Source organism: Scomber japonicus, chromosome 13 (assembly GCF_027409825.1).
Source record: "Scomber japonicus isolate fScoJap1 chromosome 13, fScoJap1.pri, whole genome shotgun sequence".
NCBI lineage: Eukaryota > Metazoa > Chordata > Actinopteri > Scombriformes > Scombridae > Scomber > Scomber japonicus.
Window position 1 is genome coordinate 29,331,179 of NC_070590.1, and position 13,186 is coordinate 29,344,364.

Sequence of the window (13,186 nt, forward strand, 5' to 3'; positions counted from 1 at the left end):
AAACAAGCCTCAGGATTTAAAAAATGTCAAAGCAAACATGAAATGAGAAGTGACCTTGCATGATCTTCCTGTCTCAGCTATGAGTTGGCACAATTGTCCAGCTAGTATCTAATTTAAGGACCAGTGAGGACTTTCTTGCTCTTTTCTCAGTCTACATATAAAACCATGGAAGGGATTTGAAGCATTAGATCTATCTATGTATTAGAACAGGATGTTTACACTGTAAACTTCCTGTGCTTGTACAGTAGCTGCTTTGTGCTGACTCACCTTCTGGTCTATACTGGGCGAAGATGGTGACCACCTGTCCTGCTCCTTTCAGTGCTGCTGCTGCTTGTTCATGTGTGGCTCCTCGTAGGTCGATGCCATTCACCTGTGTTAACAACAAGGAGATTCAAAGCTTTATTCTAATGGAAAAGTTCTGCGAGGTGGAGATATATATATTATATCTTTCTCTACATATTCAGCTGTAGTAGTAGCTTTATTGTCATTATATTGAGGGTAGGACAACAATATAATGACATTTAGATAGCACTCCCTGAGGCATAAGAAAATGTAAGACAATTAAAAACAATCTAAGACATAAATAAAACATTGACATCTATAAGGGCAATAAAGATCTTCTACATAATGTGAGAAAGATAAGGAGTAGATTATCTCACATTGGAATATTTATCTCAAAGAGTGAAATCCAGACTGTGGCTCAGGATGTAGAGCAGTCGTCCATCAATTGGAAAATTGGCAGTTTGATTCCCGGCTCCTTCAGTCCACATGTTGTCGTCTTAGATTTAGGATAACGTAATATCGTGATATGTCATCAGTGTTGTCTTTTCCTGCTTTTAAATGCTGCATGACTGTTCTGTTATTTACCTTTTACCCACTTTGTCATTATAACCACATTACCAAATGATTGTTTATCAAACATTTGATCATGTAAATATTTTGTGAGAGTCTACATTATTGTTGTAATATCGATATCGAGGTATTTGGTCATATACTTGATACTTGATTTTGTCCATATGGCCCAGCCCTAGTGATAGCTCCTGTCATCAGTGTATGAATGTGTGTGAATGGGTGAATGTGACATGTAATGTAAAATCTATTTGCGTGGTCATAACTACTAGAAAAGTGCTATATAAGTACAGTCCATTTACCATTTAAAGAGGCTAAACACGGTTTTCCAGTTTCACTCTGACACACTTCTTCCTTTACATTGAGTGTGCTGTTTATCAGTGTTAACACCACAGCTGCCACTACCACTAATGTATTGTATATGTATTGTTTATTGTATATAGTATTTGGAGATTGTTTTTATATTTTATTTTATTTTGTATCACAATAAAGTGACACTACCCTAACCTGAACAATAGCAACAGCACAAACAGCTCGGGATTTCAGTGTAAAATGATCCATGCTGGATATGAACAGACATGCTCACATACAGGAAGTTATTGTTAGATTTAAAATCAGGCCACTGTTTGAATATTAACTGTCTGCTCTCATCAAAGTAGACTGATGTGCTGATTGGATGCAAACGGCAGTGCCATGTTGATTTACTGCAACAACCTGCAGGCTATACAATAGCATCACACTACAATGAAATGAGACAGTGTAATCTGCTGCACAGTGCGGTATTAGTGTGCGAGGCAAACTATTACAATTAGTTATAATGAGGCAGAACACTTGATTTCCTTCCAACTACTGCCCACTGTGTAGTCTGTTCATTAGCTCAGTCAGTCATCATACATCATACATTGATTTTTATTGTTTGTTAAACTGTGCCCAAAGAATGCAGGCTGTGCTTTTTAAACCTCTGATTGTAAAAATGCTCTTTTAACAATAGCACTGTTGAGTGAATGGATTATTATTCCTCAGTGTGAGGTGAGCACAATCTATTTATCACTTCAACTGAGAGAGGAAGTCAAACAATGCCCAAAGTGAGAACACGTCCCCTGTTTGTTAATGCTGCTGAGTTCATGAATTTTGAGATGAGATATGTTTTCAAAGAGGCTGGACTTATGCAAAGTTTATTCACAGCTAGGTATTATCTCCCACTTTACATTTAAGAAGCGTAAATGTGTCATGAAAAGCCCAAGCTGCGTAAATCAGAAAAAGAAAAATAATCTCTGATGGAGACTGAAACCTTTGGAAATATTTCAAGTATGAATAGAACAAACAAAATGAACATATATATATATATATATATATATATATATATACATATATATGTTCATTTTGTATATATATATATATGTAATATGTACTTAATATGGATTTATCTTAATGATGCAGTGATTCTTGGATTAGAAAGCCAGGTGAACCCTTTCAATAATTGTCAATCACATTTTACATGATGAGAAACTACACACACTATGAGGGTGCTTTATAAAAAGATACAAAACTGTTAATTGGTTAACATAGCCCATGAGTGCTAAAATGATGCAGCGTACAACACACAGAGGTCGTTTTGACACCTCTGTATCAGATGAAGAAACAATTTGGGCTTGAAAAGTTTTTTTTTCTAACAAAAAAAAGAAAAAAATCTATTGGTAACATTGTGCAGTGTTGCGAGACCCTGGGAAGTTTAGTTAATTTATCTTCCATATCTTTTGCTCTTTGAAATCACAATGCAAATTACAGATGTTGCATGTTTGCTACTGAGAAGGACGAGACTGAAACAACATCTGGCCATGGTGACATCACACCCATACTCTTTACACACTGGATGAGCAGATTTTGGCCATCAGTCAGACTTTATAGAAGAGACATGTTATAACCATATATGTTCCTTTAATATATTCATGTAGTCTGAGTTGTATTTGTGTTTATCATGATTATTTATTAGAATGAATTCATTACCAATTTCGCTTTAACAAGTAGGCATGGTTTTGACTTGAATCCAGCATAGACACCTGAGTATGGCATCTGGGGTCAGCTAGCAGTATCAATGACCCCACTCTCTCCACTCAACATGTATCTTCTATTACTTTAGTTATTATTTTCATTTTCGTTTTGAGTTAAGTAGAAATTATGGAATCAACTTAATTCATGTTTGGAAACTAAATGTATCAAAGTTAGAAGAAACCTGCTTTTGGAGTGTCACCCTAAACCTGGCAGCATCACTCTCTCATATCACTCAGATGCAGGACATGTGACCTAATGATACACATATCACATGTATGTACAGGTATAAAAAAACGAAACCCTAACCCTAACCCTAACCCTTTACAGTATATCTGCAATGTAATCTAATTACATTGATTTAAAAGCTAATGGAATACAATGAGAAACTGGATCTAAAAACTATATCAGTCAACATGCCCTGTGTAAAGTTGATTCATAACTACAACAAACTGCATACAGTACCTCTCTGTCAGTATAGTTTATATAGAATATATAAAAAAGAAGAGACCTGCCATATTGTATCTATTTGGCCCTGAACATGAATCTAGGCCAGTAGGATCATTACACTCTCTATTAATACGCTGGAACACACAGTTTAACACGAGTCAACCATTTTGAAAGCAGATTTGTACCTGCAGGGATGGAGCATTTCTGAATCACACTGCAGAGCCCTCATTCACTTCCATTCCTTCTTTCTATTATCAAATCACTCTTGATATAACGATTTGCAGTATGTCACAGATAGAAATAAGCAGCACTATTATTACCCATTCAATCTATAACACACAAGGAAAAAAAACGCACAAATAGTGACAAATTTATGATTTACATCTCTCAACTCTTTTACATCTTTTCTTATATGGGTGGTGTGTCTCGCACCTTCCTCCTGTGCACTCACCGATAAGATCTGGTCGCCTCGCCGCAGCTCTCCACTCAGGTCTGCTGGTCCTCCAGCCAGGATGAAGGAGACAAAGATGCCCTCGCCATCTTCACCGCCCACGATGTTGAAGCCCAGGCCTGTGGAGCCTTTGTGGAGCACCACCTTCCTGGGTTCCCTGTACAGACAGTTGAGATAGTACATCAGTTCGGGGGAGTCGTTGGGCCTCAGCATCCTCAAGATCAGGGTTGGTGGAAGACAGAGAAGTGGACAACGATCGCAGCACAGTACTTCAACAATAAGCCTCAGTGATGCTTTGCTCAGGCAACAGAGCTCGAAGACTGCTGGAGCTCCACAGGGGGATGGTGCTCTACTTAGGATCACTTGTCCCAATTCAGATCTGACGGAAAAGGAATATCGTCACATGCTTTTACACACACACACACACACACACACACACACACACTGGTTTGCTCTCTCTCTCTCTCGGACACACACACACACACACACACACACACACACACACACACTGATACATGCATATGTGCACTAACATAAACAAAAGCACACCAGCTCCTTACAGGGTTGAATTACTTTTGTAAGGTTCAAATTGAAATGGAGACGTACTATTGACACATTGTGTGGTAGTGAATTTTACAACTTCCTATGGGTGACAATGACAGTAGTCACTCTTCATTACTGTCCAACAGGTGGCATATCTACTTAATTACACACTGCATTTTAACTATTTTGCGGTTTATGCACAATATTTGCTCTTAAGTGACATATCCAAGAGTACCAACGCATTATTATCCTTCCTGCAGATAACCAAGAACAAAATGTCATCATGAATGTTAGTGGCATGCTGCCATCTGCTGGTGAATATATGCACTACAAGTGCATAAGACCACAAAGCCACATCATTAGAAACCAAAGGTCTTTTTTAATTGAGGCTTTTTAGAGCAAAGCTGCAAGTGTTTTTTTTTATTTTCAGATGAGGTACAGATGACGTGTTCTCTGTCACACTGTCAAACTACAGATGTGTCAGCCCAGTGTGAACAGAGCTAGTGTCCTGTTCACTGTCCATTAAAGACACATCATGGATTTTGACTTAATTGTATTCTAAACTGACTAAATAAGCTGGTGTTATGTACAAACACGTGATGTTTTATGCTAAACTCTATATTTTGTAGTCAGTGACTTAACCTTGAAGTTAGGCAGCCTTCAACAACAGGCTGAATGCTGATTTGCATACATTCAGGCGTTTCTAACAGAGCACAGATAAACTGATTTCAATCTTCCCTCTGTCACTTTCAACCATCACTGCAACCCTGCATGTTTTCTGACAAGGAACATCTGATCACGCAGCAATGCTGTTTGGATGCCCTGCAGAATGAATTGACATTCTGACAAAGTTATAAATAGATAAGAGTTTATAGAAAGCTGCTGTGGGGCAAAGAAGAGACTTAATGTGGAAAGAATGACTTCTTGTTGGTATGCATGTCTAACACATTGTCTGTGATCTGATTCAACAGTAAACCTGTATTCTGAGACTGCTGTCTGGCTGCTGTATTCGTGTTGAGTTATTACAGCTGCATGGTTCACATGAGATGCACAATCAGCCCCCTGCTGTAAAGCATGATTAATCATTGAATATGATAAATATAACTAAGTGAAAATTATTCAACTTCATTATGTTACACACGCCACAGTCTGAAAAAAAACTGTATTGTATTTGCAGGCAGGCTGCTTAATGTGTAATATGTATCTATAAAGTAGTAGTAGTAACTATAAAGTTACTGTAGCATCAGCTTCACACACATGATGATTCTGTGTGAAGATACTGTTTTGGATTAAAAAGGTTTGTTTTGCTGATCCAGTTTATTTGTAAGAAATAGTCCTCTGAGCAGGGGTACCACCAGGACTTTTGGTCCCCATGAAAATATAGCACATTAGGCCCCACCAACATTGGGGAATTTCTGTAACCACACCTCTACCTGTGAAGACTTACAACTCTCTTGTAGTCCAATACTAACTGTACAATATCTACTGACACTGAGCTGTGAAAATATAACACTGTGTAGACATGAATTCAACATTCTGCATACAAATAAAGTGTTAGTTTAATTGTGACTGAAATATTCTATTAATGTCTATTAATGATAAAATGTTACTAAAAAATTGACTGATGTTCAAAACTTGCCCCTGTCAGTTACAGGCCATTAGAATGGTCCTAACCTTTCATCCCTGCTCCTGAGAAGTTTGGTGTTCTGAGGGGGGGGGGGGGGCAAGTGGTTTTATAATAGAACTTCAATGAATAGAGACATTGTGTCTATGATGAAACCACGGCCCTGTCTGATGATCTTCCCATAATTAACCTCTAAGTTGACTTAGATTACACTCAGGTAGATATGATAGTCTGCAGCTTGTTGAAGCAAAGTCATCTGGGAAGTACTCTTATAGATTGATATTTAAAACTACTCACTGTTTTGTGTTTATAGCTACTCTTCATCCCCACAAAGGCACACTACAGTCTGACTGCTTTACATGGAGGTGAAGTGTGGATGCAGCCAGGATGTGAGACTCTGAAACTATTCTAACCAATGCTGCTAAAAACATCTTATCACACAACAACATGTACAACATCCTCTTCTGTCATTTCAAAAAATCTAATAATCTTGTTTTAAAAGTACACCAAAACAAATCTTTTTTACATTGCTATTAAACTGGTAATACTGTTCATTCACACTAGAAGAGAATGAAAAACTAGAATGACTATTCATAACATGGACACTACCATTATTTCTACTACTCCTGAATGACTTACTGCACCATCTACACATGCACCTCCCAACACACTGCATGAGAGATGCTGCTTGTGCCAGTATGTAAAACTACAGTATGTCAGATATCATCAGGGTGGCAGGTGTTTGCCATGTTTCAGGAAAAAAACAACACTATTTCTAACAGGAGGCCTGCATAGCAAAACACTTTTAAAGTCTGTGTAAAGTAAGAATAAATATGTGTTCTGAGTTTGACATACCACAGAAAAGTGTGTTGTTAACCACCCTGCCAAATTTGAATGATTAAAAAAATCAGCCTTTCTCTGCTCCCAAACCCTGTAGGAGTGCCCGCCGAGTCCGCTGAAACCCCGCCCCCTACCAAGTGTCACCTATCAATCAAAGTCACCACCTCTACCAGAAACATGGACGCTACATCTGAGAACTTTCTGCTGCTAACTTGGCAGCTAACTCGGCAGCTAACTCAGCTAACTGACTAACTGTAGACTGTAGTAGTAGTAGTGTGTGCTGAATATATTACCTCTACGGCAGCAGGGGCGGGTCTGAAAATCACTGCCGCATTACATAACGCGGCAGTGATTTTCAGACCCGCCCACTAAACCCTGAACACAGAAATGTTGAAACACAGTTTGTGAAGCCTAGCTCCACAATTCAAATCTAAATGGTTGAAATGCTTTTTACACCTTTTTTAGAAATACATTTATGACTTATTTAATGTGTTTAGAAGAAAAGGTCTGAATTCACTTTACGGTCTTTAATAAAAGATGTTTACAAGCCAGTTACTCATCTAATTTAACAACACAGTTCATGGAGTTCAGCTGCTGGATGACTCAATTTTAAAGCTGCCAATACAGCCTCCTTATTTCATGATCATTAACTGTACCTTTGGGTGCCTGCAGTCCCACAAGTATGATTCACTGTATGTCAGATCAATCACTGGGAATTTGCACTTATAACTCATTCTTACTGCTGTTCACTTAAGACTTAAATGAGCCTGTGAATGAATTGTGCTACCATGGTTACAGCAGTCAAATCAGGAACCTTATCAGCTCAGTAGAAGAACAGACAACAGAGCAGAGAAAAGTAAAAAAGTATTTTTTGCTTCTTTTAACACAAGCAGAGCGATTTAAAAAAAAAAAGAAGCTGTTTGTATGTGACACAGCAACAAGCACCTGCACACATATTCACTGATTCATATTTTACATGATATTTAATATATAAGTGTATTTAAATAGACAGACAGGTTGTTAGGGTCAAGCACTGGTTAAAGGTTAGATTATGGGGTTAGTAAAAGTCATGGTGGCAGCATGCAGCAGCCTCAGAGCCACACTTCAGACCAAACTAATTATTTTGGGTGCCTTCTATTTGACTAACTTCCTGCTTCCCTCACTGGCATCTCTCCCTCATGTTAAGCTCCACCAATGAGGGACATCCTTGCTCACTCCAGCGTAATTTTAAGGAGATGGCAATCACTCATGATGCTTCTCATCTGTCCTACAATGTAAAGAAATGATGAAATATAATCTCTCTCTTTGCTTCCTGTAACTTTGACTGTTCTATCAAATAAAACACGACTTCTGCACTGATAATAGATCTATTGCAGCAATACAAAAAATGCAAAATCTCTACAAGGTGTGTGTGAAAGGCTGTAAGTCCAGGAAGTTTGTCCTTTTCAGTCTCATGCTGATGTTATAGGTCCTACAGTATAATAAGGACAACTGTGCGACTGCACTGGACAAACATTTGCCCCCCATTTTTTCCTGAAAGAGCAAAGTTACTCTTACTAGAGCCCGACTGATATATCAGCTTTGGCATATATGTTGTCCACTATATATTTTTTAAAGTTATATAGGCAGCATTTTATATATATTTGATTCTTTTCCTCAATTCATACATACATATTTCTTGCTGTTTTTTTTATATAGTTAGGGTTAGATGATAATTATGAAATTCCCAGTGAAGTTTACTCTGTTTACTGATTAATTAATACAATAAGGTTTATTCCTGAACTGTCAAATATGTCTTCATTACATATCTTTTTCACAAGTGATACCCACATTTGATGGGTCATTGCAAAAAATGTGTATTCATGTATTTATTCTATTAGTAAATATCAGCTGATGTATTGATATTTAAATTGTTTTACTCCATAATATCTGTATTGTTATCGACCCCAAAAATCCAGCATCGATAGGGCTCTAGTTAAAACGGAACATAATAAATGATGATTAGATGATAAATACTTTATGAATAAACATGAATAATTACAGTCAGTATTGCAAGCAAGCCATAATACTAATATTAAAGAAAAGCTTCTGTTTCCACAGCAACCTAGCCATTCTTTTATTGTTCCATTAGATCAGCTGACCAGTCACTGAACTCTCTGATAGCAGGGGTGTTGCCTTCTGAAATAAAAATCCTCACAGGGCACATCTGTTGTTCCACACTCACTATGCTCCTCTGGAGGACTCCTCTCTCCTTTCATACAGTAAGTGATTGGAACATCCTTGATGATCAGCCATCATTAAGGATTTCCTGTGACATGCTGGCAGTCGGAGAAGCAAAGCCAGGAGGAAGCATAATTAGCTGAATGGAAAGCACCTAAAGACTGTCCTCCCTGCAAGGAAGCATATTATCCATATATCAAGTACTGTGGATTACCTGTAGATATAATGAGGTGACGATTATCAACCTAATTTAGACACACAGCCAGAGATATAGCACAATGGCTAAAAATGTACAGTGTTGAATTAGTTTCAGTTTGTTTCTACTTCTTACACGCTCTACCTTATTCCAACACATTTATCTTCTGTGAGTTCCTCTGTGGTGTGACCCAAACTTTGACAAAACTGTCAGTGTGTCAGTGTGTTGGTGGGAGATAAGGCAAATATGCTCTTGCTAAGTCAGAGCCCTGAAGAGAGTAAAGAAAGAGGGAAGAAAGGCATGCTGGTTCCAGAAATCAAGACCATGAAGCGGTTGCCGGGTGTTGGAAGGAGGGAGCAAGCGACTGAATGCATGAAGAGAAAAAACCAGGTGGTTAATAAAGACGAGGTGGAAACATTGCAAGCCACTTAAATGGTGGGATGAGGCACAGTGGCGGAGTGCAGAGGAGTAGTGATGATGGTGATGGTGGTGATGATGATGGTGGTGGTGGTGGAAAGTACCTGGTGATGTCCAAGTCAGGGAACAGGCCTAAGTGATAGTTTGGGAGGGGGGTGGAGTGGAGGAGGCTTTTGTCACACTCCACTGGGGAATAGTGTCGGGGGGAGGGAGCTTTGTCACATAGTTTGTTCACAGTGCTGTAAACTGGCTCAGGAGGCCTACAGTGGAGTGAGAGACAAGAGCAGAGAGGTTAGTGTCCAGAGAGAGTGGGGAGAGGGTGTGTGGGGGGAGGGGGTGGTTGGGGTAAAAAGATGATGGATGCACACAGATGAAAGAAGGAAAGAACTATATGTAGAGAGCAGTATGAGAGCAGGAGGAGATACTGTGATATATGATTACACTGAAGGAAGAGAGTTGGCATGCTTTAAACCTTGAAAAGAAAAGAAACTTAAGTGGTTTTCATCATCAATATGATACACTACAGTGTAACAGTCAGTTATATTCATATTACCTCTATTACTAACTAATGTTTCCATTATCTACTGACGCATCTGAATTTGTTGTAAATGTTCATTTTATAAAATCTCAAATGGCTTTTTCTGTCAGAACAGCAGTTTAAAACCTGATGATTCATTGACTCTGATACAAGCAGCATATTCACATCTGAAACCAGACAATGTTGCTTGATGAATGACTGGCTAATCAATGATAAAAAAAAGATAGCTGACAATACATGTTCTGTTAAAGCACATGGTTATCATTAAACTCATTTCACATGAGGTAGCAGACTTAAAGTCTATTCATACAGTATCTAAAATCTTTGATGATTTATACAGCTTTTAAGACATTTCATTTCTGATATGAATATTTATGCAGCATGAAAGTCATTTGCTTTCATAGATTAACCCTTACTTACTGTTCATATTCTGACTCATAATTAGTCTCTGCACCAATTCACATTCATAAATTCACCATCAGTCATTAATAAATGTTTGATTCATCCTTCTGTTTGACAAAAAGACATTCACATCACTATTTTATGGTCAAGGAGAACATTTCAACACATTTTAAAACTATAAAAATGTGTATCAGCTGCACAAAAATAAAATAAAAAAACATTTTATTTCAAGTTTTGTATACTATGGGTCACATTAGGAAAAGTCCAGCTAAAATAAATATGCATAGGTGGTCTTACAGCTCTCATTGGTAAAAACTGGTCAAGTTTGACCCTGAACGGTATGTAAGGATGAAGAGAATATTGTATCACTGATTAATATAAATGTATGTATAAGAGAGTGTTAGTATTAATACAACACTTTAGTGTTAGAAAATTAGGTTTATCTTCATAGTATAGATATTGTTTAGAGTGTGTAATCATTATATTAATTAAGTTTATTGGAGACACTCATTTAAGATAAACTTTAAAAACTGGTGGCCAATTTATGAGAACAGGGAACAATCTGTATTGAACATTATAATTATGGAGAGACAGTTATTATCTCTGTGGAGAAGGTTTACAAGGCAACAGGCAGAAACATTCAACAGGAGTCTTTATAACGTTCAGTCAGTCGTCCAGAACAAAATAAAGAGACTCATGCAGTGTCATGGATTCATGTCTTTTTCCAGTGATTTCTTTGTGACACAAACTATGGGATATGGGGTGACGGACATGCAAAAGCATGCAGTTGTGTAGGTGACTGAGCACACTACATCTCTCACCTCAACTGGAAGTGCTGTGAGTCAAACCTGTGACCCTCCCCGTCATCTAGTGAGGGATTTCTAATGGATGAAAAAAGTAAACCTTTGATAACCAACTACTGACAACCATCACTGTATAAGAAAATATTTGTCATGTCATTTTTCTGTTTAAATTCACACTGATGACAGAAACACACGGAGGCATGCTACAGAGAACAACTGAAAACACAAGAAGCCACGTCTTTGAAAGTACTGACGTGATTCGCCTATGTCAGGGATTTATGAAGTCATCAGCATCATCATCACTACACATCAGCATGTTAGCTCACAAAAACACACACACACACACACACACAGTCAGCATGCATGGAGAGGAAGTGCTCATCTGCTGCAAACACTGCTGCAAATTCATATCATTGGTTAAATATTCATTGAACTCCGAATGTGTGCACATGAACTGAACTCAATTGAAGTGTGTTAACTGGAGCGTGCAGTACAGTATGTGAGTGTGCAGAGGAGTCGTTGATGTATAAGTGTGTGTGTGTGCATGTGTGCGTTAGTGTGTGTGTGTGTGGATGAGAGGCTAGTCATCATACTTTTGCAGACATGATTATTGTAGATGGATACACTGTACTGTAAGTTTTGCCTACACAGTAGCTCATTCATAGTCATGCACATATACAGTGATGCTTGGACTAGACTCATGATGTCACTGTTTGTCCTTCTTTAAGCATCCTGCAGCACAAAGTCTCTCTTCTCCTTCCTCCTCCTCTTCCTCCTCCTCCTGCTTTCTATCTCTCTGACCAACTCTTCACCAAGCAGCTCTGTCCCTGCCAGCTGACTGTGGCTCAGGATGGAAATACAGACCCAACAGCTATACGCTATCATTATCATAACAGCCACACAGTTATCCATCTGCAGAAATAAACAGCAGTCATAAAGCCTGAAATAAGTAGCTAAACAGAGTTTGGGCGGGTTTACCCTCCACTGCATCTGCTGATATGAGATTGTCCTTCAGGCAAGGATGTTTCAACTAATCATATTTCCACATGAGTGATCAACATGGCAGTGCTATCAAAGAAAGTATGAGTGTGAATGTCTTAGGACACCAAACAAAATGAGGTCACTTCATCTGCTTGCACAGTGTTTTCTTCACGCAGCATGAAAGCAGTGACAAGAGACTGAGGGCGCTGCAGGGTTGAAGCTTAAGGCAGGTTAAAGGTTAGAGATGAGAAATTTAAATGATGTCATATTTTACTGGAGCATGTGACCACTGTGTTTTTTGGGGTTTTTTTGTACCAGCTGTTATTCCACCTTGGATTCTGGACTGTGTGCTTGTACTCTCAATAATGGCCCACTGGTGAGATGCAGAAGGCGGAGAGGTCTGGACAGTTGGCTTTGTTTCTCTTGCTGAATCATTCATACTGCAATGAGCTGAGCTGAGGCAGCCAGTCAGTCCGGATCAGACGGAAATCCAGTGACCTTGTAAGGACCTGTAGGTGCTATTTGGAGTCTGAAAGCGGACTGCACAGCTGGCCTGAGGGAAGGCGGGGGGAGTGGCATGGTTCATCTCTCCGTTTCTTTTATTTATCAGCCTTTAACTCAGGTTATATGACTTCACATGAGTTTGAAACAGTAGCTTTCAGGCACCATTCAAACAGCTATAAACCCCTCTAGATTTTAGATGACATGTCATACAAACCAGTTGTTTTCTGGTATAACAGCAGCTGGAATAGAGCAGCTATTTCAAAGATTAATTGTGGATTGGATGAACTGAGCTACACTGAATTATCCCAAAGGCCAGGCA

General features: G+C 38.6%; 1 protein-coding gene across 1 annotated transcript in view; it reads right to left on the minus strand.

The window, feature by feature from the left end:
• Nucleotides 1-13,186, minus strand: part of dlg2 (discs, large homolog 2 (Drosophila)) — a 199,361-nt gene that overhangs the window by 18,188 nt on the left and 167,987 nt on the right. Inside the window, exons 15-16 of the mRNA XM_053332042.1 lie at nucleotides 3,800-3,956; nucleotides 268-370 (exon numbers count right to left, since the gene is read on the minus strand). Coding sequence (XP_053188017.1) covers nucleotides 268-370; nucleotides 3,800-3,956 — 260 coding nt within the window. The remainder of the gene's footprint in view (nucleotides 1-267; nucleotides 371-3,799; nucleotides 3,957-13,186) is intronic.